This window comes from Alligator sinensis, unplaced genomic scaffold, assembly GCF_000455745.1.
Source record: "Alligator sinensis unplaced genomic scaffold, ASM45574v1 scaffold31_1, whole genome shotgun sequence".
Lineage (NCBI taxonomy): Eukaryota > Metazoa > Chordata > Crocodylia > Alligatoridae > Alligator > Alligator sinensis.
Genome location: NW_005841884.1, coordinates 2,719,225 through 2,746,374, shown reverse-complemented (window position 1 = coordinate 2,746,374; position 27,150 = coordinate 2,719,225). Strand labels below are relative to the sequence as shown.

Below are 27,150 nucleotides of genomic sequence, written 5' to 3'. Positions count from 1 at the left end.
AGTTGGAGGACTCCACGAACACCAGGAGGAGGAGACTTCACACTGTGTGAAGATCTCTAAGCGCTGCGGAGCCTATTGGACCCAGTGCATTTCAAGCAGGCAACAGAGGTCTGATCAGCCTCTAGCCTCTCCCCATCGCCGTTCGCAATCCTCGACGTATCCCTCTCCCTGCATGCAAAAGGACCCACGGAGCCTAGCAAACTTCGTGTGAGTGAATTGTGAGTGAACGAAAGGATCCACGGAGCCTCGACAACTCCGTGAGAGTGATCTGAATATTGTCTGAGTCCTCAAATGAGGATTTAATCAGAGCTGTGCCTGGGAAACTGTCCAGCCTACACCGCGACCATCTTTGGTGTAAGTAAACAATCTTGAATCAACCATTACGCGTCCGTGCCTAATTCTAGCGTGTCGCCTGTTCTCTCCGATCCAGCGTGCCCGGGCTGCTGGCCACAGCCCGCACGGAGCGAAAAAGGGCCCGGATCGCACCCGGCCCGCACACCTGGGGGGCAGCACGGCACAGGGCAGCATCACTGGCTGCGGATCCAGCTCCACGGCAGTGGCTGGGCCAGCAGTGCAGCTGCTTCTATTTTTTTGCCCGTCCCCTTTCCTCCTGGCAGGATCAGCACCCAGGGCTGATGCTACTTGCCTGCCCCTGCCCCCCTCTTTTGTAACACCAGTGCAGGGAAGCCCTCAAACCTTGTCTTCCTTAGAAGGACAGAAGATAACCTGGGCTGCATTTCCCTCCCGCCACCCAGATAGGATATGTCAGTCTATCACCCTTGGAAAAGAGATCACTTTTTACAGAAGAGCCTGTGGTCTTGGACCATGTACTCCTAAGACAAAACCATGATTTCCTCCGATTCTGTTTTTTAATGAAGGGTTGATTCTCCTCTCCTGCCACTATTCCATCCCCTTAGGGACATCCAAAATATAGCTATGCTCAGCTGACTTGCAATACAGTTGGGTTTAGGATATGACAACTTACTGCCTGTACCTCCATGAGTTAGAGGCATTGAGGAGATATCACTAAAGCCAAGGGGAGGTACCAGGGACAAAAAGCCCAAGTTAATCATGCATAAGTAGCTCTCCTCTGAGCTCCTCGATGTTGGGTGTTGCTAGATTGCTTGTTACCCAGACACTTAGAGAGCCAGGCCTTAGCTTTGAGACACCAAGTAATTTCTAGTTGTCTCCTCTCTGCACAAAGCAAAAAAAAAAAAAGACATTAAAGACAAAATTTCAGGGAAAAGCTGTGTCATGTCACAACAATATAAGGACCCCTTTGTGAAACCAAAGATTGGCCCTAACCCAGGCAGCTGTCATGTCGTGGGCCAGATGCCCTGCCAGCTGTGATCTGGTGGGGACATCAGTGCCTCATTCTGAACCCTCAGCTTGTGAGACCACTGAAGCATCCCTGAGTATGACTTCAGATCTGTGGGAACTGATGCTGTCAGGATGCCTCAGTTAAGTGAGCAGACCCAGTTGGAGGTAACAGCTACATATTGTGAAATGGTCAGTGAGAGGAGGTCATCTCCAAAACTACCACAGCAGCCAGTAAGCAGAGAGAGGAGCAGCCATAGTACAAAATTAAGGGACATGCTGTAATGGGCCTTTCCTTAGGTTTAGAGTTTGCCATACTTGCCCATGCTGAGCAGTCCAGGAATCCCAATGAAGTCTGTTGGACACTCATGCCCGTACATGCTCTGCAAGGTGAAGAAAGCTAACAGGCACTGAGTACCTCTGCAACTAAAGCAGGCTCCAGGGCCTGCTTAATACTTTGTCCCAGAGGCCACACAGAATGCATTTATTTTTTCCTCTGAGATAAAATATCACTCCAAGAAAGCTGACTAATCCTGCTTCTGCACTGCCTTGTGGACTGGCCAGTTTCCCAAGGCTTCAGACAGGCTGCTGGAGGTTGGGTGCAATTTTAGCCTCAGAAACAATGATGTTTTCAGAACACAGCATCAAAACATAATGAGGTTATCAAACCATCTGACATCACAGAGGCTCTGCTAAGATGCAGCAGCTGGGGATCTGGTTGTATACAAATAACCAGATACCAAAACCACACAGAACCAACAAACAGGATTGGTAAGCAGCTGGGGAGCTCACTTGCCAATAGGTGAGAGATGTATCCCAGCCCCATTTTAAATAAGGGACCTCTTAGCAGGTCCCACAGGCCCCAAATGGCTCTTGTTTTTTGCTTAAGGTAGTGATTCATTCTCAATCAGCATGCTGCAGCACTCTGAGGTGCCTAGAGATCCTTTCTGGGGTACCATGGCATGTCATGCAACGTTAGCACTGTTAGGTATGCAAACACGATTCACAAGATAAACCCAATGATTTCAAAGAAGAATCCATAGTGTTAAAAAAAGTTCTGACCTGTTGGGGTCTTTTCGAGTTCTTTGCAACAGAAAAATTGCTATATTTTCCCATAGTCAAAAAATGAGTGAAAACTAAGAGCTTAGGGGTGTCTTAAGTCGAAGGAGAAGTCCCTTGAGTCTAAAAATGTTGAGAACTACTGGCCTATGGTCTTCTGGGGAGGAATCCAGGAGCTGCTTTGAGAGTCACTGCAGCATTTCCGGGGCATCTCACCACCAATCTCCCCTCTTCCAATACGCTCTCCTATCCTGCATGACACGTCCTCCTGCCTCTTCCACTCACCCAACCCTAAGTAATTCCTGTGTCTCGATAACTACTTTCTGAGGATAAGTAAGGAGCTGCCACTGACAATCTCTAGCTGTATCCACCATTTGGAAGCCTATGGCTTTCCCTGAAGTGACCAGTGCCAGCAGTTATGGGGCTAGCCCCATGATTTGCCTCTGAGAGGTTAGCAATTTGGGATGATGGAAGTTTTTTCAGATTTTGAGAGCTGCTGTTCTTTGCTTTTGGAAGCCAGCAAAGGAAGAGTGAAGAATAATATGGCTGGAAGTAAGAACAGGCTGCTATAGACAAGAAAAGGGCACTAAAGAAAGAAAAATTGTCCTGAATCTCCAGCACAAAGTGGTAGTTGCCTGGGTCCCACCAAGAAACATCAAAGGGAAACGGGGAAAGTCCTGGACACAATGGGGCTGTTGGTAAACGGGGGACACTGGAAAAGCCAAACAGTCCAACAAGCTGTGATGTCAGAGCACAGATGCTTATTGCCTAAGATCAGACTCATGACTTCCGAGACTGTACAAATGACTGGCCTCCCCCCAAAGCCAAATCAGGCAGCTATACTTCAGGGATTCAGTGCCTAAGTTTTTATGTACCAATTTGACTGCAGCACTGAAGTCAAACTATAGGGGAAACCAACATGGACTCTAGGTAAGAAAAAGAACAACTGGTATGCAACAGGTGTGCCACTGCCTTTGCTTCACAGCTCTGCTAACCTGGTGTGGCTGGAACCCCCTGGTTTGCTCATTTGCCTTCTTCAGTACAAACCCAGAGGGAACTGGCAATCTCAGTTTCTAAACTAGATCATTTACTTCCCTTCTTTCGCTGACTTGGCTGTTTGTCAGAGATCCATAACAGGACTGTGATGCGGAGGAAGCCTGGCCCAAGTGAACTTGAACACTCGTGGCGCACGGGCCAGGTCCCAGAGGACTGGAAAAGGGCCAATGTCCCCATTTTCAAGAAGGGGAGGAAGGAGGACCCAGGCAACTATAGGCCAGTCAGTCTCACCTCCATCCTTGGCAAAGTCTTTGAAAAAATTATCAAGGCTCACATTTGTGAGAACCCGGCAGGACAAATTATGCTGAGGGGAAACCAGCACGGGTTCGTAGCAGGCAGATCATGCCTGACTAATCTTGTCTCTTTTTATGACCAGGTTACAAAACACCTGGATGCAGGAGTAGGGGTTGATGTCGTGTACTTAGACTTCAGGAAGGTCTTCAATACGGTATCCCACCCCATACTGGTGAACAAGTTAAGAGGCTGTGACTTGGATGACTACACAGTCTGGTGGGTAGTGAATTGGCTAGAGGGTCGCACCCAGAGAGTTGTAGTGGATGGGTCGATATCGACCTGGAAGGATGTGGGCAGTGGGGTCCTGCAGGGCTCAGTCCTTGGACCGATACTCTTCAATATCTTCATCAGCGACTTGGACGAGGGAGTGAAGTGTACTCTGTCCAAGTTTGTGGATGACACAAAACTGTGGGGAGAAGTGGACACGCTGGGGGGCAGGGAACAACTACAAGCAGACCTGGACAGGTTGGACATATGGGCAGAAAACAACAGAATGCAATTCAACACCAGCATACCTACTGCCTAGGGAATGACCTGCTTGGTGGAACAGAAACGGAAAGGGATCTTGGAGTCCTAGTGGACTCCAAGATGAACATGAGTCAGCAGTGTGACGAAGCCATCAGAAAAGCTAATGGCACTTTATTGTGCGTCAGCAGATGCATGACAAACAGATCCAAAGAGGTGATACTTCCCCTCTATCGGGCGCTGGTCAAACCGCAGTTGGAATACTGCATGCAATTCTGGGTGCCGCACTTCAAGAGGGATGCGGATAACCTGGAGAGGGTCCAGAGAAGGGCCACTGGTATGGTTAAGGGCTTGCAGGCCAAGCCCTATGAGGAGAGACTGGGGCACCTGGACCTCTTCAGCCTCCGCAAGAGAAGGTTGAGAGGTGACCTTGTGGCTGCCTATAAGTTCATCATGGGGGCACAGAAGGGAATTGGTGAGGTTTTATTCACCAAGGTGCCCCGGGGGTTACAAGAAATAATGGCCACAAGCTAGCAGAGAGCAGATTTAGACTAGACATTAGGAAGAACTTCTTCACAGTTAGAGTGGCCAAGGTCTGGAACGGGCTGCCAAGGGAGATGGTGCTCTCCCCTACCCTGGGGGTCTTCAAGAGGACGTTAGATAAGCATCTAGCTGGGGTCATCTGAACCCAGCACTCTTTTCTGCCTATGCAGGGGGTCGGACTCGATGATCTATTGAGGTCCCTTCCGACCCTAACATCTATGAAACTTCAGGTGGGACTTTCAGAAGCATGTAAAGGAGTTAGGAGTATAAAATCATGCCAAGTTTCCCAGAGGTGATTCTGGGAATACCAACACATGTGGTTAAAGCCAAGCTCTCCCCTCAGAGATGACTGACCATCACTGGTTCTGCCATTCCACTGAGCGGACGTTCATCTGGAGCTCCTGGGGCGACAAGGGGAGGCTCAATCTGAGCGGCAGGACATGAGAGCTGCTCTATGCTAGGTTCTGATTCTGCAAGGAGTCGAGCACTTCCTGCAAGGTTCTTACTGCCCTCAATTTTCAGTGAAGTCAGTAAGTGAGAGGGCACTCATTCCTCCACACCCACACCTTCTCAGCACACACATTTACAAGAAACGCTGGCAATGGGTTAACAAGTTAAGAACTCAACAGGTAAGAAACAATGGCATCAGGTTTATCTGTGCAATCTTTACTCTGTTCCCTTGCGCACATACACTTTGATATGGTCTTTATTTACACTGGGGCTCTCCAACTGGATGCACACAGCCCTCAAGGGGTTAAATTGCAGGGGCACCCCTGGACTCCTGCCTTGCTACCAATCCCCTCATTTCTCCGGCTGCCGGGCTCCCCGTCTCTTTTGTGACTACTACTTCCTGCCCTTGCCCCTGCCTCAAGGGTGGAGCAGCATGGGGAACTGATGGTGATCACAAGGCCTGAAGTGCATTGGTAGGGCACCCATGTGAGTCAAGGTGGGGAGAGGCACAGGTGCACAGTGCAGCAGGGGCCATATCTGTGGAGTGTGCAGCCTGGGGTGGGGGTATGGCTCACCTTGGCACGTCCCCTGGCCACTTGGAAGTTGGGCAGGCCCGATTTACACAACCACATACTATTTCTTAAGTAACAGAAGTATACTGCAATTCTTTATGCAACTTGAGACATATATACATGTGGCCCATCCACACTTCCCTGCACGTTCTGTGCGGGGAAGACGCAACTTCTGGAGACAAAATGCACAGTGAATGAGGCAAGGGCTCCTAGAAAATGCTGCCCTATTTAGTGAGAATATTACATGATAAGTCTGTTGATCTTACGGTCAGAATAGATCACCATTTCCTAGTCTCACCTTCTGCTCAACATATACCATACCATTTGCTGTGGAGCCCTGCCTCATTCAAATGTGCACCCTACTGACCCACTGTAAATAAATTTGATGCCCTCCTACTTCAACCAGTGGCTTTATATACTCCACAGCAAAGCAACTACAGAAATTCTCTTTAGCCACCTCCAAGCACCTTACGGGGTAGTGAATGAGGCAAAACAGGTTCATTATATACCCAGGTTTATTTAAATTTAGCTGTTCCACTTAGTTTAACTTGGTGTCTAAAGCACAGTAGTTTTGCTGGATATTCTACAGCTGTCCAACACTGAGAATACTAGCAACAGTGCCACCACCATTGAGCCTTGCCCAAGATCACACAGAAAGTCAGTGACAGAGGAGGGAATTGAACCTGGGCCTTCCCTATTCTCCCTCTCCCTTTACCTTCAAAAGGGCCAAATAGTTTCTCCTCCATTTTTGGCTTTTGAACCAAAAAATGCCTTTGGGCAGAGATAAAATCTGTCACAAAATCTAGTCAGAAGGAGTACAGTAAAATGACTTGGTGAAAAAAAAAATCATAAAGCATTTGAAATGATGTATTTCCTCACATACAACACATCCCAGAATACAGTATTAGAGGTGCACTGATCGGTTGCATATCTGACTGGCATCGATAAAAGGGAAATTTACATTATCGCCTATTGGCTTTTTTTGACCATTGCAGCCAATAATATTCTCTGATAAATATAATTAATTATGCCTTCTGGCCGGGGCCCCTGGATGCCTGAGTTCCCCCTTGCCCATAGGACCGGGGTCCCTGGATGCCTGGGTTCCCTTGGAAAAACAGCGGGTTTCCCCTTGCAGGTGGACAGCTAATAAGCTTTGGTTCAAGCACCGCTGCCACCATTTTGAAGTGTAGTGATGGCGTTTAAGTGGGGCAGAGCCAAGCAGGGTGAGGGTGGATGCAGGCTGTTTGCTCTGGGCTCGGGGCTGTCCACCCTGCTGCATTTGCCCTTGGATCCCCACACTGGCCGTGCACCCTCTGCCCACCCAGTAGCTGGAAGCACAACTCACCATTCCCACTACTGTCAGGCAAGCAAGGGTGCAGCCAGCACAGCTCTGCCCCACTTAAAAGCGTCCCCACACTTAAAAATGGTGGCAGTGGTGCTTGAAGTAAAGCTCATTCAACGAGCTTTAGTTCAAACACCCCCACTGCCATTTTTAAGCAATGGGATGCTGATACATGTGATGCCAGAGCCTGCTGGAGTGCAACAAAAAAAAAGGGGGTTTATTTATGTCAGTACATTTTAAAGTACTGACATAAATAAACCTTTTTTTGGTACGCTCCAGCAGCCTCCAGTGTCACACATAACCAAATCGGTTATCAGACTGGTATCAGCCAATATGGCTGGTTAATAATTGGCTATTGGTATCAGCCAAGACAAGCTTTAACAATGCACCCCTATACAACATGCACATTGTTTTTGAAAGGTAGAATGAAGAAAAAATGATTTGTTCAGAGTTATGGCTGCACAGAGAAGGGATAGAGCCTAATCTTCACTTTCCTCTTCCTGTTCAACTAAAGCTGAAACTGTAGCTACTGGTAAAGACTGGTTTCCAAGGTTGGATCTATGCTTCTGGAAAGGGCTAAAGAGTCTCCAGGGCTGTGAAATAGGAGAGAGAGATGAGGAGCAGCAACCGGATAGTGAAGCTGCCATAAAAAGGGCTAGCTTGAGTAGTGGAACATCAAGGCCATTAAAAAGGAGAGACAATTATTAACTATTAACACCTCTGGAACAAAATATGAACCACTCAATTGATTCCCTCAGCTGCCTGAATAATAATACAATAGCTGCTGTACTTTGGAGCACAAATCAAAGCATGGTGCTTCTATACAGGTCAGAAAATCAACTTCCCTGCTTAACATATGCACCCCAATTTTGGGGGGCTGATTTTGAGGAGAATGGTGCATATTTTATGTCAGACAATATGATAGACTGTTTTAGCCCTTTTTTAAAAGTGCTTTTAGTGATTTTATTTTTTCCCCTGGTTATCACTTTTTTTTTAAATCAAAATTGCTATCAAAATTCTCTCTTTACCGGAAGTCTTCTTTCCTTACTAAAAATGGCTTTTTCAGCACCAGAACTATTTCCATAATGATTTTGATTCAAATGCTGATAACATTCTGATATGAAGCATAGACTGAATGTTGCAACAAAGAAAGAACAGCTTCATTCAGCAGGTGTCAATGATTTTTTTTGCCAAGGGAAAAAAAATTAAATAAAGGCTACATTGGAATGAAAACCAATCTTTTTGTGCAAAAAAAATCCCCCCAAAAAGACTCGCTTTACAGTTCCAACTTTATCCTAAATGGTGAATGTTTCAAGAAATTCTAAATAAGGGCACTGGATAGAGGAAAAATCCATGAAACCTTAGCTTTAGATCAGCGACGCTCAACTTTTTTGTCCAACAGGTCAGATGGTTAGTGCCTGGTCCCTCCATGGACCAGATCCAACTGGTGGCACTGACCAGGGCCAGTGCCCGGGGCAGGCATGGCAGAGTCCCACCCAGCTGAGTGGAGGGAGGGACAGCCCAGCCCAATCCAGCCACACAGGTGAAGGGGGCTTGGCCACCTCAGCCCCACATTGGGGAGGGAGGTATGACACGGCCCCGATCCATCGCAGAGGGAGGGGACATGGCCCAACCTTTCAGAGGAAGGAGATGTGGCCCAACCCAAACCTGGCTGGAGAAAGGGGGTATGGCCAAACCCTGTTGGGAGTGGAGCATGGCCCAGCCCCAAACCAGCTGCACAGGGAGAGGGGGCGTAGTCAACCCAAGCCTGGGTGGGTAGGAGGAAAGGAGGCATGGCTCAGCCCTGTGGGGGGTACAAGGGGCGAGGGAGGTGTGGGCCAGCCTTGTACTAGCTGTACAGAGACACGGGGCATGGCCTAGCCCTGATCTGGCCAAGCAGATGCAGGAACATGGCCTGGCTCTGACCCACCACTTAGAGCTTTGGATTTTGGCAGCAGGGAGTGCTGGCAGTATTAACTGCCACTGTTCCCTGCCACCATGCTTCCTGATCCCTGGAGAGCCACATGGACCAGATTCCAAGGCTCTGCAGGCCATATCTGGATTGCGGCCCAGAGGTTCAGCACCCCCGCTATAGATATCACTAGCGCCTTAGCCCACCTCAGACTGAGGTACAGAATTGTTTGTAGACAAACTACTAATTCTCCTATGAGCTTCATTTGCTCTTACATGATCTTTCCTGCACTGTACTGGAAGATTATGGCACTGATGGATTTATTATTCCTTGATCAGAGATTTATTTAAACTCTGCCTCTGCTTTAGCTGGGTGAAGAACACAGCCCTGCTTATCCAGCATGAATGAGCCTGTTACCTGCTCGTATTTCTCCAGCTCCGTGTGGTAGATCTGTCGGATCTGTGAAAGCTTAGCTCTGTAGTCAGAATGCTCCACGGAGTTGTCTGAACCGGCCCCTCCGGATGCTGCTGCAGCAGCGGCTGCTGCTGCTGAGCCCCCTCCTTTCTCAGGTCCTGCTACCCCCTCCGCCAACAGCATGTTGTCCAACCGCATCAGCTGGGGGTCCGTGGGCTCCTCTTCCTGGGCTCCCCGAATACTCAGGACTGTGAGAAGGGACAAAGACAAAAGGGAATGGTTAGTAATACCCCATAGATTAAACACAAGCAATGGCAACAACTCTGTCAATAGCAAGATCCAAGACTTCCAATGGAACTAAGAACAATTAATACCAGCTGAACATCTGGCCCATCAGATCAAATGGAAATATGTTAATTTTAACCAGATGAGGATCCAGACCATTGGATTAGCCAGTGGGGCTAACCAAATTCACACCAGTTGGCAATCTCCGCCGACTCCAATGGAGCTACATGGATTTACACCAATTTAGGAGCCGACCCCTCGCTTGCAAAAATCTCATGCCACCTTGAGGTCACCAGGTCAAATCCAGACCAGACCAGTGGTCACTGAGAGTCACCAGCCCATGATAGCCTCAAGCTGGTGGGGCCTGAATTAGACACTGTTGTTCCTAGTTGGCCATGTGTTGGCCATCTCAGCTGAGTCTGAGGGGCACAGCAGAGAATGACTGCATTTGTTGTCAGCGTCAGACCATGAACTCCATCTCATATGCTCTTTGAGCACCAGCCAGCTGGAGAAAGCAGCCCCTAAAGTGTCCTGCTGACTGCAGCCAGTCCATAAATCTCCCTCAACAGTGTACTGCCCACAGCTTAGGGCATCCAGAGCTTAGGCTATGGCAGCAAAGGGGAAAGGAGCTGCAAGCAATTGTTCCACTGCTGGGTTTTAATATTTTTTTTGCCAGCCCCTGTGGTGCCTGTTTCAGTGGAGAGGAAACTCATGCAAGGCTTGGCGAGACGAGAGTTAAAGCTGCAGCCAGGGCAGATTTAATAAATAAATAACGAGTCCCGCATGTGTCTGGTCGGCCCTGTGGGCTCTTGCCAGTTCTGGTTGCTTCCGCAGCCTTTGCAGGTCACCCACATGAGGTTGTGACAGGGAAGGTAGATATGAGGCCGATGCAAGGGGACATTTAGCTATTCAGGGCATCGCATTCTCCACATGACCAGCCTGGGCTGCAGACTGTTTACACATGCTCCTCACTTACAAAAGGAAGAATAAGATCAGCTTGGATATTTCTTTTCTTTGTTTAAAACACATATAAACATTGGAAATAAAAATAATCAATGAATAATAGAATGTAGCATCTTCCAAGAGCTGGACAGACATTAGATTATTCATTGTGGAATCATATAATCCATCCATTAATGTTAATTCTTAAGTTACATTTTGTTTTTCTTCCCCTAAGGAAACATATTATGGGGCTAAAACCAAGAGAAATTTGAGCGAGAGCTGGGAAGGGGGGGGGAAGGGAGGGAGCACCCTCCCCCACAAATTCTATCAGTTGGCTAAAATGCTCTACAGAAATATTGCAGTCCGTGTGCTTTTCCCATAAAGCTGATTTCTATATGGGTTTTGGTCTGTGATCCCATCTAACCCAAGAATACTGCTGTACAGTTGCTCTGCTCTTTGTTCTCATTAGAAAAAATAAAATTAAACACAAAACAAGACTCTGCTTTTGGATCTGCACAGCGCATACTTGAGGTATTAACAGCATCCATATAAATCCCAATAAATAAAAGCCTGCCTTGACTACATGCGGGGAGTAGCAGACATTGTGGGAAAGCATACTATTGGGGGAGAATCAGAACAGATCCCAGGTTCTCTTGCTTTTCCTTGCTGACATAGAGTTCAATCATCTTTTAGTTTACTATGTTTTGCTAAAAAAAAGGACCTTTCTACAATTAAGTCAGAAGGCTGAAAGTCAGGAGACTTGGGCTCAGTCCTTCCTTAACTCTCCCACACACTCTCTTGTGTTCTCACAGGGGTCACATATAGTCCAATCCCAAGCTTAAAACATATAACTCCCATAGACTTAAACAGCAGGATCAAGCCCTGAGACTCCATAAGCTTTGTATGTGTGGACTGAGCTCCTTTTCAGATAGGAGTCTTAAAACTACTTATACTACAGCGTTCCTGTCTTTACAGAGAGATGGTGAGGGCTTGATAAGGTTAGCACTAATGTACACAAAGTGCTTGGAGATCCTCTACTAGAAGACAGTAGGAAAATGGGAAATGTATATATATATTATATATATTATTTAGAAGCACCTTATTTGGTCATTCATTCACAACTTAGCTGAACAAAATGAAGCAAGGAAAACAGCAATAAATACATCTTCACAAAAGTGCTTGCCAAAGATCGTATTTTTTAGCGTGCTCAGTTTCAATTAGTGCATCAAGTAAAAGTCATTCTCTCTCTTTGAGTGTTTTCCTGTTCAAATTAAATCAAAACACACCACCACTCCACGCTTGCATTGCAAATATGGATACAAAATGGTAAATATGTTTCAAGGTGCCTGCCTGAAAAAAATCAAGCTGAAGTGGTTACACTTTGGAAAAAAAAAAAATGGGCAGCCTGGCAATTGTAGATGCTGAATCACCTACTTTTAAAACCCATTGTCTTTAATTTTGTAAACATTGCTTGGAGAGGCACAAGAGAGAAAATGTTGCATAAAGACAGGGTCTGCATGCATTCAGAGATTTACAGACAGATAGGAAAAGCTCATACACTGAATTGCAATAGAGATTCTATACACACACACAATACAGTATGTATATGCATTTTATATATTAATATGTAAATATGGTATATGGCATAGCTGGGTTACGATCCGTTGATTTAAGCAGAGCTGTGCTTGCTTACATCCAAGATGAATTTGACCCCATTATCCCCAAACCTGTAATCTGCACTGCCAACCAACAGCAAATGATTTTACTGTCAGTTTAAAAAAATAATCATAAATTGGCCCTCAATAAAAAAATAGTACTAACGCAGTAAAAACAACATGAAATGTATGTTTCCAGAATCCAAAATAAATTTCTGAAAGATACAATTACTGTTAATTTAGAGCAATTTTAAGTAAAAACTCAGTTGAGAAAGGACATTTATTACAGGAGTGTAAAACCCTAAATGCTTTAAAATAATGATTTTCTGAATGAGCAATTTTTGGGGGGGGCATTATGGACACTTTTACATTTGAAATTGTGTCAGTTAAAATGGTTGGAATGTCAAAATTTGTTAGCAAATTTGTTAGTAAAATACAGTAATAATAATTAATACACGATTACAACATTCACAATAATTCAAATACAAGAGGCTGGTTTATGATGCCACATTTGGATCCACATCCTGACTGCAAAGCTTTGAGAACAATTCAAGAGAGTCAAGATCCAGAATTTTAATATGAACACCCATCCCTATGTACATCATCCTGTAAATTAGATATGAGGCTTTACAAAAGCAGCAGGAAGGAAAAAAGATTTTCTAAGATAATCCAAACAGTGCAGTCCTGAAGCAGAGAGGTGCCAAGTAAGGAGATTCAGCAAAAATGTGGAGTATCGTCAATAAATGCATGTTGATTGGGGACTGGCTGCCCTGGATGCTAAGCAAGAAACAAGACAAATGTAAATGCTTAAAAGGAAGGAGCCGGATATGGGATAGCAAAGGAGGCGATGTGAACAGGAGAGAATAATGTCCCATTCTTTTCAAAAAAGCCTCCAATTACAAACTGAAAAAACAAAGGTAAAAGCAAAGAGCAAATGGGTTTGTCAAGACAGGCACAATCATAGTCAGGATTTAAAAGGGAAATATTTTTAGATTCAAAATCTAAAGAATTATTGCCTAGACAGGTAGGCACGGGTGATTAATTAGTCTGTATTTGTAAAGCCTTTTCAAGAGGGAAAGCACCATGTAACTGCTGAGTGTTATTACTGTACAACACAAATTATACACACGCATTCATATATATATTGCACACGCTGAAGTGCTATATACATGCATGTACCTATATGTGTGCTTACAGTTGCTATTATTACATTATCATTCTATACATTTAGTGAGTAGAGTTCAAAATTCAGTTGGCTGAGACGGCGCTGGGATCTGCAGAGACGATGTCTCTTTGGCCAGCCGGTTAGAATAACACTATTAAATAAGTAAATGAAAAGGCCAATGTGTCTAAGCAGAAGTGATGCCGCCTATTTATCGCTTTAAGTCTGCACTCTGGCGAGTAGAAGACAAAATGATTATTTAAAAGCTCCTTTTTTATCTTCCCGGCACCATACAAGACTCAAATGAACCTTCCGCCAGGACACCAGAGATGTTAACACTCCTCTTCTACGATCCAATTTCAAACGGCAGAGCTGTTACCTAATACAGCAACCATCACATACGATCAGGCCCCTGCTGCACTGATTCACCCTGCTACCTCCCTCCTGCTCAGCTTGAAATGGGTTTAAAGGGACAAGGGACCTGTTCCTGTTCAGTGTCCTTGGGAAGAAGAAACCCTGCCGGGGCATTGAAGCATTGGGATTTTCACAGCTGGGGGGAGGCAGGGGGGCAAAAGAGTCGTCAAGAAGCAATTTGGAAATATGTGAGGGAATGGGGCAGGAAAGATGCAAGTTCATTTTCTAAGGTGGGGGGGGTGTTGTTCATTTGTTTGCTTTTCATACTCAGTGTCAGTTCCTCAGCTGCTGTGAATTTGTGTAAAGGCAACAGGGTAACACTGATTTACATCCACTGAGGATCTGGCCCATGATATCTGCACTAATGCAGAAATTTACATAAAAGACACTTTAGTGAACTTCTGGATAGTTCGTTTGTTTAAGACAAAGGGCTCTCACCTGAGATGCTTTTAATGCTAGTGGGGTTATTTTTCCATCAGGAGCAGGACCATGTCTTTTTCTTTTTCCTTTTTTTTTTTTTTTTTTTTTAAAAGGCAACTCTCTCACAACTGGAACTGAGCAGGTATCCTCCTCTTCAAAGAGGCTGTGGATGATGAGACCATGGAAGCTCTGATCCCTTTTCAAAATGGGGCAAGAGGTCTGGGGTGTAGCGGGGAACGAGTGGAGGGGCAGATGTTGCTTGTGCTACAGCAGCTCTGTGACTAATCAAGAGAAAGGCCTTCATTTCCCCAGGCTGTCAAATTCCATGCGAGAAAGGGGTAAAAATTCATATAAAAATAAATTAAACAAAATAGTATTTTCCTATTCTCAGTCTCTCTGTTTCTCTGTACCTGCAGCTAAAAAGGTGGCAGCGTTCTTAGAAAAACACATGCGATTGACATTTTCTGGTCTCATTTCTCCTCTGTCCTCAGATGCATCTTCCCCCTCCCTACCCCTCTCCGGAGACCTGATAGCCCACAACACTCCCTTTTTTATTTTGACTAAAGCGGGGAAATGAATGCTGATGAAGGGACCGGGGTGGGGGGGGGGGAAGAAATATTTTGTCCTTGGCTACTCTGCTGACAGCCTGGAAAAATGCTGCCGGCTGTTCTGGTCGCCACCAGAGAGCGCTCTTTCTTCACAAAGAACCTGCTCTTGTCCACCAAAAAAAGAAAAAAAATTAAACAAAACAAAAACCACATACCTCATCCCAATTTATGCTGCTGTAAAATGCTTCTGATCTTCCAGGGACAGTGCCATCATGGAGGTGACATTTCACAGTGCTACCCGGGTTGCACTACGGTACGGGACTGAGAAATCAGGCCTATTTCCTCTTCTTACTACAGATCCACATCTCTCTAGATGTATTTAGACAACAAAGCCAAGGTTCCCAGAAGCACCCAGGTGTCAGGATAATTAGCCAACAGCCGTTAGACCAGACACATATTCTTCTCTTTCATACATGGTCCCACCTCTGGCCATGACAAATCCCACTGTACAAATGCTTCATCTTCACATGCCAACTGATGCTACGATTAGGAGCATCTTCAGCAATCCTCAAGAGAATGAATGAAAAATTCTTGTTAGTGTGAGGATACCCTCTTTCAGATCCCTGCCCTGGAAGTCACTGGGTTACAAGCAAGGATGCTTCTGTTGTGGTGGCTTGTCATGGCACTCTGGTATCCCAGCACTCCCCAAAGTAATCGGGGCAGCTTTTCAGGTGGACCTTTGGCCTAACCCGTGCCAAACAAGATGGTGTTTCCTTTCCCATCAGATCAAGCCATCGAGAACTTTCCCGTGCTTCACAAAGCCTGAAGATGGCTCCTCCAGCCAGCTCTCCTCTACAGCCTCAGTCTATCCCCCCTTTTTTTCACCACTGCTTCTCTCTCTCGCTCTCTCTTTTTAAGTGCAAGTTTTGTTGGTACCTTGAAAAATCAGTGGCTGCCACCGCCCTGAACCTCCGTCTCTACTGCTACAATGCCACCACCACCATGCTGCAGTACACACGTCTCCCTGTGCTCCTGGCAAAAGCCACTGACCTCCTGGGAGGACTTCTCTAGGGGAAGGCACTGGTGCTTGGGATTTGCACCACTCTGGGTAGAAATGTAACCTCACAGGGACTGCAAGCTCAATGTTAGCAGCCTGGGAACCACGTCATTGGGAGAAAAGTCACTTTAACCCTCTGCCTCCATTTCCACAGCTTTTAAAAAGAGCCAATGGCAGCAGGAAGGCTGGAAGGATTAATTTATTCACGTCTGTAGAGCAACTTGAGGGTCTTTGTCAGAGACGTGCAACTGTTGTTAGTCACGTGGCCCCAAGACTGCCTGGAGGCGACCGGACAAATGCAGCAGCACACTTCTATACCCACCTTCACCTTTTGACCTGTCTTGGGACCAGATGACATTAGGTCTTCTTTGCTTATTTCCTGACTTGACACACAGCAGTTCGCCGGGCCAGCTGGCAGGCAGGATGCTAACGCACTCGCCGGCAAACTCCCACTCTGGAAGCCTGCCTGTGCACTACCACTGGCACATTCTAGTTCACTGGGTCAAACCTGGGCTGTCTGCTTGTGCATTTCAAAGGCACGCAACCTAGGAAATGGTTTTCCATTTCTTCCCAAAACAAAGGAGCACCACCACTGTATCTGCAGGGGGAAACTGTCCAGATTCCATACTTGGAGCCTCACCCTCCAACACTACATCTACAGGCAGCGATGCCATAAAGATGTAACAGTGCCAGAGCTCCAGTGCTGACTTGCTGCTGCTCCCCCACAGAGTGATTCAATGCATCCAAGTCTAAAATAAAACATGGATCTCAATAGTCACAGATGTGAGACAGGGGCATGGCTATTGTACCAAGTCCCTGAACAGACACGCAGTCCCAGGATGGGGTTCCAGATGCTTCAAGACGCATTGAGAGCAGCGTCTCTCCAAACTGCAGGCACGTTTGTTTTAGAGGGCTCCTCTACCTCAAAGGCAATGGGCAAAACACTCCACAAAGGTCCTTATTAAAAGCAAAGGAGGGGTCTGGTTTCTTTGTATATAAAAAAAGTTCAAGGAGCAGTAGTGAAACTTATAAGGGAACCCCTGGGCTTCCTCTCCCTCTCTACCCTTCCCAACATTTTTCACCCTCCTATTTACTCCCTACCACAATCAAAATCCACACCACATCATCATCATCATCCCCACTGCTCAGACAGTGCTTGTACAGCAATCGCATCCCAGAAACTGAGAGGGCCAGCAGAGCTTAGTCCAAGAGAACCAAAGAAACTCACAGGAATTCTTTGGGGTATAAATTATAAGGATAAGCTAAAACAATTGGAAGTATCTGGGCCACTGGAAAAAAGTGAGCCTGAGTATCAGGAAAAAATGCAGCGTTAATGCTCTGCAGAGTCTCTGAAGAGACAGGATGGAACCACTGGAGAAACAATGGTCAGGAAACAGTCAGAGGCTTGAAAGGTTAGGGGAATGACCTGGTAGACCTTTCTCATCTCTAATTTCTGAGAGTACTGGACACAAGATAATCCCAAAATCTTAAAACTTGGAGACACCCAAGGTGAAATGCAACAAGATTATGCTTTTCCTGAACACAAATGCAGAATTCAAGTTCCAGCCTGAGCTGGACTGGCTGTTTTGTTGGGGTTTTCCCCCCCTTCCTTCTCAACTTGCCGAATTGCCTTTCCAGAGGGACATTTTAAAGGAGAAGGAGATTTCAAGTAAATGATTGCAACTTATCGAAAATAATGTGCTACTTAGCATCGGAGACAAGCATCCTGGCAGTCAGCAATGGGAAGCAGCACTGGAGCAGATGGGAGTGATTAGGTTGTGATTTTCAGAAGGTCTTTCTTCCCTGCCTTCACTGTGCCTAAAATGTGCTGGGAAAACCCAGAGATTTGAAGGAAGGGATGGGTTGTTCTGTTATAGACATGGTGCTGTGATCTGGCTTTCTGAATAAGTCTATGGAAACTGAGAAGGGCAGGAAGGTTGTAAAAGAAAATGTTCAAGTAGCCAAGTGGAAGCAGGGCCAAGTTCAGTCCAAGTGCAAGGTGGACTCAGGTCTGTTGAAGTCAAAGGAACTGTGCCACACATTCTGAGAAATAATAAAAAAAAAATCTCACAATGGTTTCTTTTCCTTCATTCCTTCAACTGTGGAAACACAGTGCTGTCAATATCCCAGGCCTCTCCAGCTTCACGTAGGGAATTTTATGCACCAGTGGGAATTTATTTGCCTTTTCTTGGGACCTGACTACAAAGGTGAGCTACTGAGGGGTGAGGCAACAGGCAGCAGAGAGGATAAGAAATGTGGCAAGTAAGATACTGCAGTCAAAGGCCCTGTAGGTAGGATGACTTCTTACAAGAGGAAAAAAAATGTTTTTAGACCCTACACTGGTTTTTGCAGAGCATGGTACAGGAGAGACTGATCAGGTAAGCATGTGCCCCTAAAAACCAGCAATAACTCCATGTGCTGGAGCAAGTTCCTTTGCTGCTCAGCTCCCCTGAGCCATGAGAAGAGTCCACATTGCCAGCCCTCACACTCCCATGCACAATCAAATCTACAGACAAATCTGCACACAAAGAGAAGAATGGGAGATGCAGCTCAACCTCGCTCTGCCTCAGCTGCCCAAATCCTCCTACATACCCCACACTGACCCTACAATTACAGAGACGTAAAGCTGGAAGAGACCTCAAAGGTCATCTAGTTCAACTCCCTATTCAAGATAGGAACAACCTTGTCTAAACCATCTCCTCCACACATTTGTCTAACCTGCTCTTAAAAACTTCCACTTTCACATCCTCTTTAGATCTATCTTATCCCAGCATTTTACCACCTTCAGTGTTAAAAAGGTGCTCCTAATATAACCCTCAAGATCATGACCCTCTGTATATGTGCTGCAACAAGTGCCCCAGTTTCTCAATCTAAATATCAAGTTGCTCTAGAGAACCGTGTTCAGTGAGATCAAAAATATCCACACGCTGAAAGGAGCTTTGTGTAAACTGGAGAACTACATTCTGATAAAACACTCAGATCCTGGAAGTGTGAAATGCTTCCAAACCACCAGTTCAAGGGCCCATGTGACTGACACAGTAATATAACCTCAGCTTTCTTGCCAAGTACATTTGCGTAAACGTCAAACTGACATTAGCATTCATAACAGCAAGGGCTAAATGGTTTACACACTTTTTGTAAACTCAAATGGTTTCAAACCTTGGTTTATTCATATTCACAGGGTTTAAAGGAATACATTAGCCACGATTCACAGGGAAATCAGTGTTAAACACAAATATACACTTCCAATGTAAACTTCGGCTGAGGTTTTCAAAAGCAATCTAAGGGAGTTGAAAGTCAAAGGGATTTGGATGACTAACTCTCTTAAGCTCCTTTGAAAATCTCAGCCTTAAATTTTTCAATACGCACACTATACACACTTCAGACAGAGGGAGCTGCCATGAGAACAAAACATTCCTATTGACGTAAAATTCTTTTAATGATTTTTCCCCCTACCATCTTTACAAAAGTTGAAAATGGATGAACAGATTTTGCTGAAACTTCCCAGAATAGGCTTTGGTGAGATGAAGCATGGCAAAATTAATCTGGCAAAAGTGTAATTTTTGAGAAAATGAGGAACAATGTAAAAATAACGGGCAATTTCCACAATCAATTCCGCCGTCTAAAGTAAACTATTACTTGTTTTAACTGTGTGTGCATGTGTGTATACATACATGCACACACTTCAGCTAGGGCAGTGGTTCTGTTGCTTTTGGGTCAGCAGACAGAAATGCCATTTTACTTCCAAACCCTAGCATCCATTGCAGGGTTACTAAACAGAGCACAGGGGAAAGCATTTCTTTAATTGCAAAGTGTCAGATCCTGTGAGATGCTGATACAGAGGGAGTGGAGAAGGCTTAGCACTTCGCAAGCCTGAGACCAAGCTAGTTAAATTTGATGGTGTATCAACAGCTTGCTTTTTGAGAATGGGACTTCACTAACTTTTGCTTCTACTACCATTTAAGATATAGAGCCAGACTGTCAGCTGATACACGCTGGCATAGCCCCAATGAAATCAAACTGCAGTCAGCTGAGAAGCTAGCACATGAAATGTATGTACAGTGTGTGGGCATGCAGGCACACACATGTACTCGGATTTTATGTATGCATACACATGCACAGTGGTGAGGGATATAGGGTGGGCCTCATCCATGCTGCACTGAAGTCAAATGGAATTATTTCAGTGATTTCACAGGGCTTTCAGCCTGCATAACAATAAAACAGCATAAAATAAAGTAACAATGGGGTTTGGCATAGAGGTTGGCACTAGCGGCCTGGGATGGGTGCAACTCTTAAATCTTAGCTGTGAAATCATAATTCATACCTAGTTATTTAAAAATTTTATAGAATTAGAACTGAATAATAGATTTTATGGATAGCTGGCTGACCCGAAAAAATGGGTATTTTTCACATAGCAAAAATCCACCCGCGCAAATCAACGAAAATGTGTTCAACTTGAACCACTTTTTTTTTTTTTTTTTCATTTTCAGGTCATAGATCTGTTTTTTCCCCTTTTAGAACAATCTCGAAAAGAAAAATATCAAAATCATTTGTTTAAAAAAATGGCAAAATGAAAGCCTTTGCCCCAACTCCCCCCCCCCCCCCCCCCCCTGCCACTTTTTTCTCAGCCAGTACTAATGGCTGAACTCAACCCGAATTCATAAATACTCTAATTCTCCTTAAAAGTACATTTTCTGGGAAAATCTTCTGCTCCCTAAAAATATTTTGCAAAGTTCAAAAAAGAATCCTCTTGACACCCTGCCCACCTCACATATCCTACAGGTGCCATGCAAATTACAGAAAAGAGTTTCTTTTAAGGTACTTTTTTGTACTATTTTTTATCCCTTCCAAATCCTGAGCCAGTTGCCTTAGTGATGAAATTCTGACAGTGCAAAGCTCTGAAGGTGAAGAAAATTACAACTAACACATTGGAGAAAACTGTAAAATTGGCCTAAAACAGCCAATTCCATAATAATGTGGTAATAATAGTAATGGTGTGGTAATTTTAAAGTCTGATTAAAACCAGATTCTCCAGGAAACTTGATTCTGCCAGGAACAGAAGTGCCAGTGAGCCCCCATTTCCAATAGGATACAGGTTCCATGTTTCAAAGCACTTTAGGTCTGCAAGGTTTAAGACTCTTAGCTCTATTGTCAAGTTCTGGAAAGTGTAAGGATGCAATCTATGGGTATTTCTTTTCTCATCTATGGTGTGTAGGTGCTAAAGTGCCTATATCCATTTGAAAATTAAACTTGGGCACTTACTATATCCTATGGCGCTGTTTCTGTGGGCTTTTGCTACTCATCAAAGCACTTCAGTGTTTCACTGACTTCAGTGAGACAACTCCTTTACTTTTAAATATGTGCTGTATCTGGGTTTAATTTTGGGGAGAAATCCAGAAACATTTTTCTGCAAGTAATTTTAAAAAGATGGCAGTTATTAGAAGCTCTTGCTATAGCTGAATGCTAACAGTAGTGTGAGGAGGGATGGATTTGCAACAGAGTACAGGTCAGGCATTTACCGGCATATGAGAAATGCACGATATTATGGCTTTCATCTCCCGCTTCCAAGCTCTATGTTACAAATTCTATCACACAAATACATTGCTTTCTTTATTAGGTGCTAAGCTAAACAGAATGCAAAGTCAAACACAAACCATAATGCAAGTGAACTGGAGACAGAAACGGTGGCTTATATTTGTTTGTGGCGTTGAAACGAAACGGTTAGGCATTAATCAGGTGTCCATTCCTCCACCCATTTTTTGTTTTTTAAATAATCACGTTGGTATTTGGGTCTCTGGCTCTTCCAACCGAAATGGCTTCAGGGTCATCCTGCTGTGGATCACACCAGTCCACAATACTAGACGGAAGCTAGCGCTAGGAACAAGGACCATGCAGCTCTCTTCCCTCACCACTCAGTATAATTAAACAAATAAAACCCTGGAAACTTAATTACACTACAATAATACTTTGCTGCTAACCTTTAACCCTGTGGCAAAACTCCTGGGAATTGGGAGGTCAGAACTGTCAGGTTCTCATTATCTTATCAAGTTCCTTCCTTGGAAGAACTAAAATAAATATTTAACCACACTCTTATGAAGAGGAAGGGCCCTGTAATTTAGGTGCCTGTAGCCCTTCCCTTTCTGCCTCCTACCCTCCCACAGACATCCTGCCTAAAGCCCCAAGACTGCTTGACCCTCCTGACCTCCAAGTGAGTTTACCTAAAGTAGCAATGCAATGAATCCGACTGGAGTCATTCCACATAGGAGTCTTACCAGGCACGGGAGCACACACTAGGCTGTAATCAGCTTATCTAATGAAGCAATTCTCTTTTTCTAACCAGGGGAGGATTAACAAGCTTGAGTTACAGCAATGAAGTGAAATCAATCCCTTATCTACATAGGCTAACACAGGGCTCCTCAAATTCTCTCTTGGGGTGGACCACACCACAATAAAGAGTATGTCTTGTGGTCACGCTTCCTCTTACATCTCCAGCCACCATTCTCTCCATGACAATGAAGTATCCCTCTGGCACCTCCATCATTTGTTTACACGGGGAAAAAATAACATTAGGAAGTGAATGGATTTCCAGATTCTTTTAAAGCAATCTAGCCACTGGGGAGAAAGGAAAGGCAGCAGCATCTAACCATCCAGCTCTCCATAGATGGCCAGTGGACCACAGCTTGCCCACAGGATATATTCCAGCTATGCTACTGTTGGCTGGCTTTATTCTTAGCACTTGAATAAGCCTTCAAGAAAAATGTTTGTGGCTAGAATTTCACCTCAGGCTTAAAGCAAGACGACAAAAAAAAAAAAAAAGACCTTCCATGTCCCTCCATCCCCAACAAATGTAGTAAGTAGAGCTAGATGGTGAGTAATAGGTATTTTCCATGGAAAAAAAAAAATCCCAGCATTTTTTGGACAAATCTGCCACCTTTTCACTTGATACAAGTCTTTCCATTCTAAACTGTGACATGACACGTGAAGGAGAATCTGATTTTAAAAAGAAGCTGGGATGTGGAAGCAGTGCGTTGTAATGACTAGATTAGTGGGGAATGGAAGCAACGCCCCTGGGATCTACACAAAGTTCTCCTACAGACTCAGGGCAAGTCCTTAGGCTTTGCCTGTGCCACCTCTATGCTATAATCACAAGGGAAACACACCACAAACACTCGCTCCTGCTCCACATGAGCCAACTCCCCAAAGTCACTGTAGAACAGTGCTAGCATGCCCTCGGCACTCTGTGGCCCAATCCTATTCCACCTCCATTAGACCTAAATAGACTTAGATGCCTAAGTGTGATTGTGTTCCACCTTGCTTGATCAACTGCTGGGGTTGAGCAAAAGGTGAACAGGTCATCTTCCTCCTCACTTTGTTTTGTGATTTAAGATGACAAGAACATCACAAAAGTAGATGTATTTACATTTTAGTGACTTCGGCATGGTGATCACAGTTAGGCATCTAACTCCATTTAGGTACCTGATAAAGAGAATAGAATCAAATCCCGTCTCAGGTGTGTTTATAGGTACACGTTCAAGGTGCTTGAGACAGCTACCTTGCCTGATTTCCAAGATTTGGCACACCCAGGGTTAGGCTGAGTGGTCCTGGGCAGTGAAAGAAGCACTGTAGATGCACCTTTAATTGCTCCATGCTTCAGTTTCCCCTTTTCTAACTATTTACCATTGCAAAGCAGGGGTTCCCAACCTTTATGCTGAGCAGAGGTTCCCAACCTTTTTTGCCTGAGGACTGGCAAACCATGGATCAGAAGCGACCGGCATACTGCGGGCAGGCAGCCAACCCCTTTTATATTCAGTATAAAAAAGGGTTGGCTGCCAGTCCACAGTATGCCAGTCGCTTCCAGTTTGTAATCTGTTGGTCCACAATCACTTGTGGTCCAGCAGCCAACCCTCCTGCAGACCAGCAGTACCGGGCCACAGCCCCAGGGTTGGGAACCCCTGTTGTAAAGTACCCGGAGTAAACAGGCTGTGTCAGTGCAAGCATTATGTATCATTATAATGAATTATTACAAACTGACAATGCTACTGGAGAAATCCTGCCCAACAGGCAAAGGCTCTGTCCATTGGTTCTGAATGTCATCTGCAACTGCTGGAATATGGGCTGAGGGAAATGCCCCTCCATTTCCTAAGCATAGGAGGAATCAAATCCTCATTGAGCAGGAAAGAAGTCATTACTTGGGTGATGATAATACTCCAAGGCATTGCTGTTACTTTTCTACACATACACACTTCAGTGAGAGTACTCAAGCTTAAAGTTAAGGATTCATGTACACACCTGGGGAACCAGAGTTAAAGGTCCGGAATTAAAGGCTTATGCCCTAAACCTGAAGTAGTAGCAATCAGCCAAGCAGAATCAGTTGAGAGAAAGCTGTAGAGCCACATCATTTCTAAGCCTCCAAGGCCAACCATAAAAGAAAGGTCCTCTAAGCGCCTTGTCTGGATGCGATCATGACCCCTCTGCATCTCCTGCTCAGTGCTTTGCACGTGAATTCTTTCCACTGAAAAGAAATGGGCTTTTGAACAACATGCATCTGTTAATGAGAATCCATGGCCTCTGGAGCCTCTCAGAGGACAAGGGTCCCATTTCAACCTCACCAGGCCAGGTCACACCATGAAATCAGAAACAAATAAAGAAAAGATTTCCCAAAAAGGAAGTGGCCCTTTCTATAGCCTGCTCTCCTGTTGACAGGTCATCCCCCATGGACACTGATGGCCTGAGGCCTGCTGCTTTACACACAAAGCATAGGATGGGAAAGACTTAGGTAAAGAGACTGACAGGAGCCCGAGATCAAAAGCTGCTTCAAACCTGCCACATTTTGAGTCCCTTCTCAACTTAGCTTTGGAAAAGGGGGATTTTTAAACTCGCCTCACACCCACCCTTTAGCCATGCAACATGCCTCCATGGAGGGCTGGGATACTGGCACTTGCTGGGCATTAGCAGGCCACTCAAATCTCCTGGTTTCCTGAACAATTCAAAGAGGTTCACAAATAACCAGAACCTGAGAGCTGCAGCACCCTGTCATCAAGCACAAGTCTTCTGGCCTGATGTTGCAGCACTCACCATGTCATCCTGTTCTTGGAGTCAAGTGATCATGTAAAAATCTCCAATTTCATTGTTTAAAGTTAGTTTCCAAACCTAGCAGCTGCATAAAAAATGTAAGTTTTTTTAAAGCTAAATTGCATGACTGGGGAGGCCTGACTCAGGATTTCTGAATGTTCAGGATTGGCTAGCCGTGCTGCTCCAAAATGAAAACTTTGCATAACAATCAATGGTAATTATCAGTCAATGTAGGGAGTTGAACAACTCCTATAATGTAAAAAATAGTTATAATTCATGGGCTAGATCAGTGGTTCTCAACTTTTAGACTCAAGGCAACTCCCGGGAAAGGTCGTTAGATTTTCACTCATTTTTTTGATTACAGAAAGAGAGCTATTCTTGTGTTGAAAAGAACTCAGGATGACCACCGCAGATTGAATGTGTGTAATACATCATCATCATCCAGAATGGCCCCAACGTAACTGCTGCACTTGTGTAAGAACATGCCCCTGTTTCTTCCACATGTGAAAGGCAGCCATTTCTGAGATGTAATGCAGTGGCTACTTTATACCTCCAACTATCTATTATCGTTGTAACAGACTAAATCATTACTATTAATTGGTCAGAATTCCTGGATGTTAGCTTCATCCATGAACACTAGCCTCACAACACCTTCTGTGAAGCAAACCTGTATTGTTCCCAGGTTACAGACTGGGAACTGGGAGATAAAGCAGATAAAGCAATTTGCCACAATGACATAGGAAACTTGAGAAAGCGGCAGGAATTGAACCTAGATCTCCACCATCCCACATAAGACCTTCCTTCTATCAATATTATCTACCCACTTGCGACAGGAATTGTAGACTATTGTACCTAACTGAAAGAGAGTGGAGGATTTAGAGAAGAAGAATATAATTCACTCAAAGTGGGATATGGCCAAAACATTTCAGCTAAGGCCTTCCCTTTAGAATCTTTAATGACCATGGCCCTTGAGATATATATGTTGTACGCACACACATACACTTTGGTTAGAGAGTCTATAAGGTGCAAAACTACCCTGCCTTCTACTTGACTTCAGACTAACACTGCTTTACTAAATCTCTATGGTCTTTGATGGTCATGTAGGGGTAAATATCTTGGTTTTCAGTCTCATCTCAAGTCTCCCAGTAAGAAAGAATATTTACTGATTGGCAGTCTCTGGGCATCATGCCTGCTTCAACAGCCCCTAGAAAATATACGGGCAGGACCTAATCCTTCCCCCTTCATATTATACATGCACCCAGAATATCCATGCTATGGGCAGTGCTGCAGCAAACTCACTGTTTGTCAAAAGCCCACTGGGCAAAGCTACCTCCAGGGTAAGAGACCAGGTACCAACTGTAAATAGCAACAGATGACACTAGTGTTGGCCACTACAATGTACCCTTTAGGTCCCCACAGTGATTGCAAAGTAGAAAAATTGTTGCAACTTTAACTGTTTCATTCAGGGTTAACTGTTTAGCAATTTAGCTCACTTGTACTGGGGTAAATTACAGGTTTCCCTTGCTTTATACAGGTTCTGTATGTGTGAATTCGCTCTTTTGCAATGATCCTTTTTATACCGAAAATTCGTTATATGCGAGGTAAATTCACTCTTCTGCAATTGGTGTGGTGGAAGCCCACAGTCACCTGCTTTGTGCAGTGCATTGTGGGAGCGACGTGCATCAAAACATAGTCTCCTGTATGGATCTGTGCTCCTCACTTGTCTGGGACATGTGTTTCTGTAGTACCCATTATGGTAACATTCACCATCACCCTGTGCTTGTGTGTACTGTCTGCGGTTGGCGAGTACCAAAATTGTCTTGTAAAAGTGGTAGAAATAGGTCTGAGGGTCAGTACAGTCGAGGTCTTGGAAAGTATCCCTATTTGTTACAGTGTAAAGTAGGTTCCCCTTATGTGAATTCAAGTTATGCACCGTTTTCCAGGAATGCATGTACAGCATAAAGCAAGGGAAACCCGTACATGATAACAGATAAAGCAAGCTCCCAAGCAGCAGTTCCACCTCCCCTTCTGAAGCAGTTGAAAGTGATGTCTGTCAATAGCAAAAAGGGCATGGAAGAGAGATGATTTCTGTGCTGCAGATCAGGCTTCTGGCTGAGATCATTGTTCTGATTACGGCTTTTGTAAGTTTGGAATTTAAAATAAAAAAAATA

At 44.8% G+C, this 27,150-nt stretch overlaps 1 protein-coding gene across 4 annotated transcripts in view; it reads right to left on the bottom strand.

The window, feature by feature from the left end:
* Nucleotides 1-27,150, bottom strand: part of PBX1 (PBX homeobox 1) — a 257,989-nt gene that overhangs the window by 43,089 nt on the left and 187,750 nt on the right. For all 4 annotated transcript variants that reach the window (XM_025196759.1, XM_025196761.1, XM_025196760.1 and 1 more), the window contains exon 3: nucleotides 9,428-9,672. In XM_025196759.1, the coding sequence (XP_025052544.1) occupies nucleotides 9,428-9,672 (245 nt within the window). The remainder of the gene's footprint in view (nucleotides 1-9,427; nucleotides 9,673-27,150) is intronic.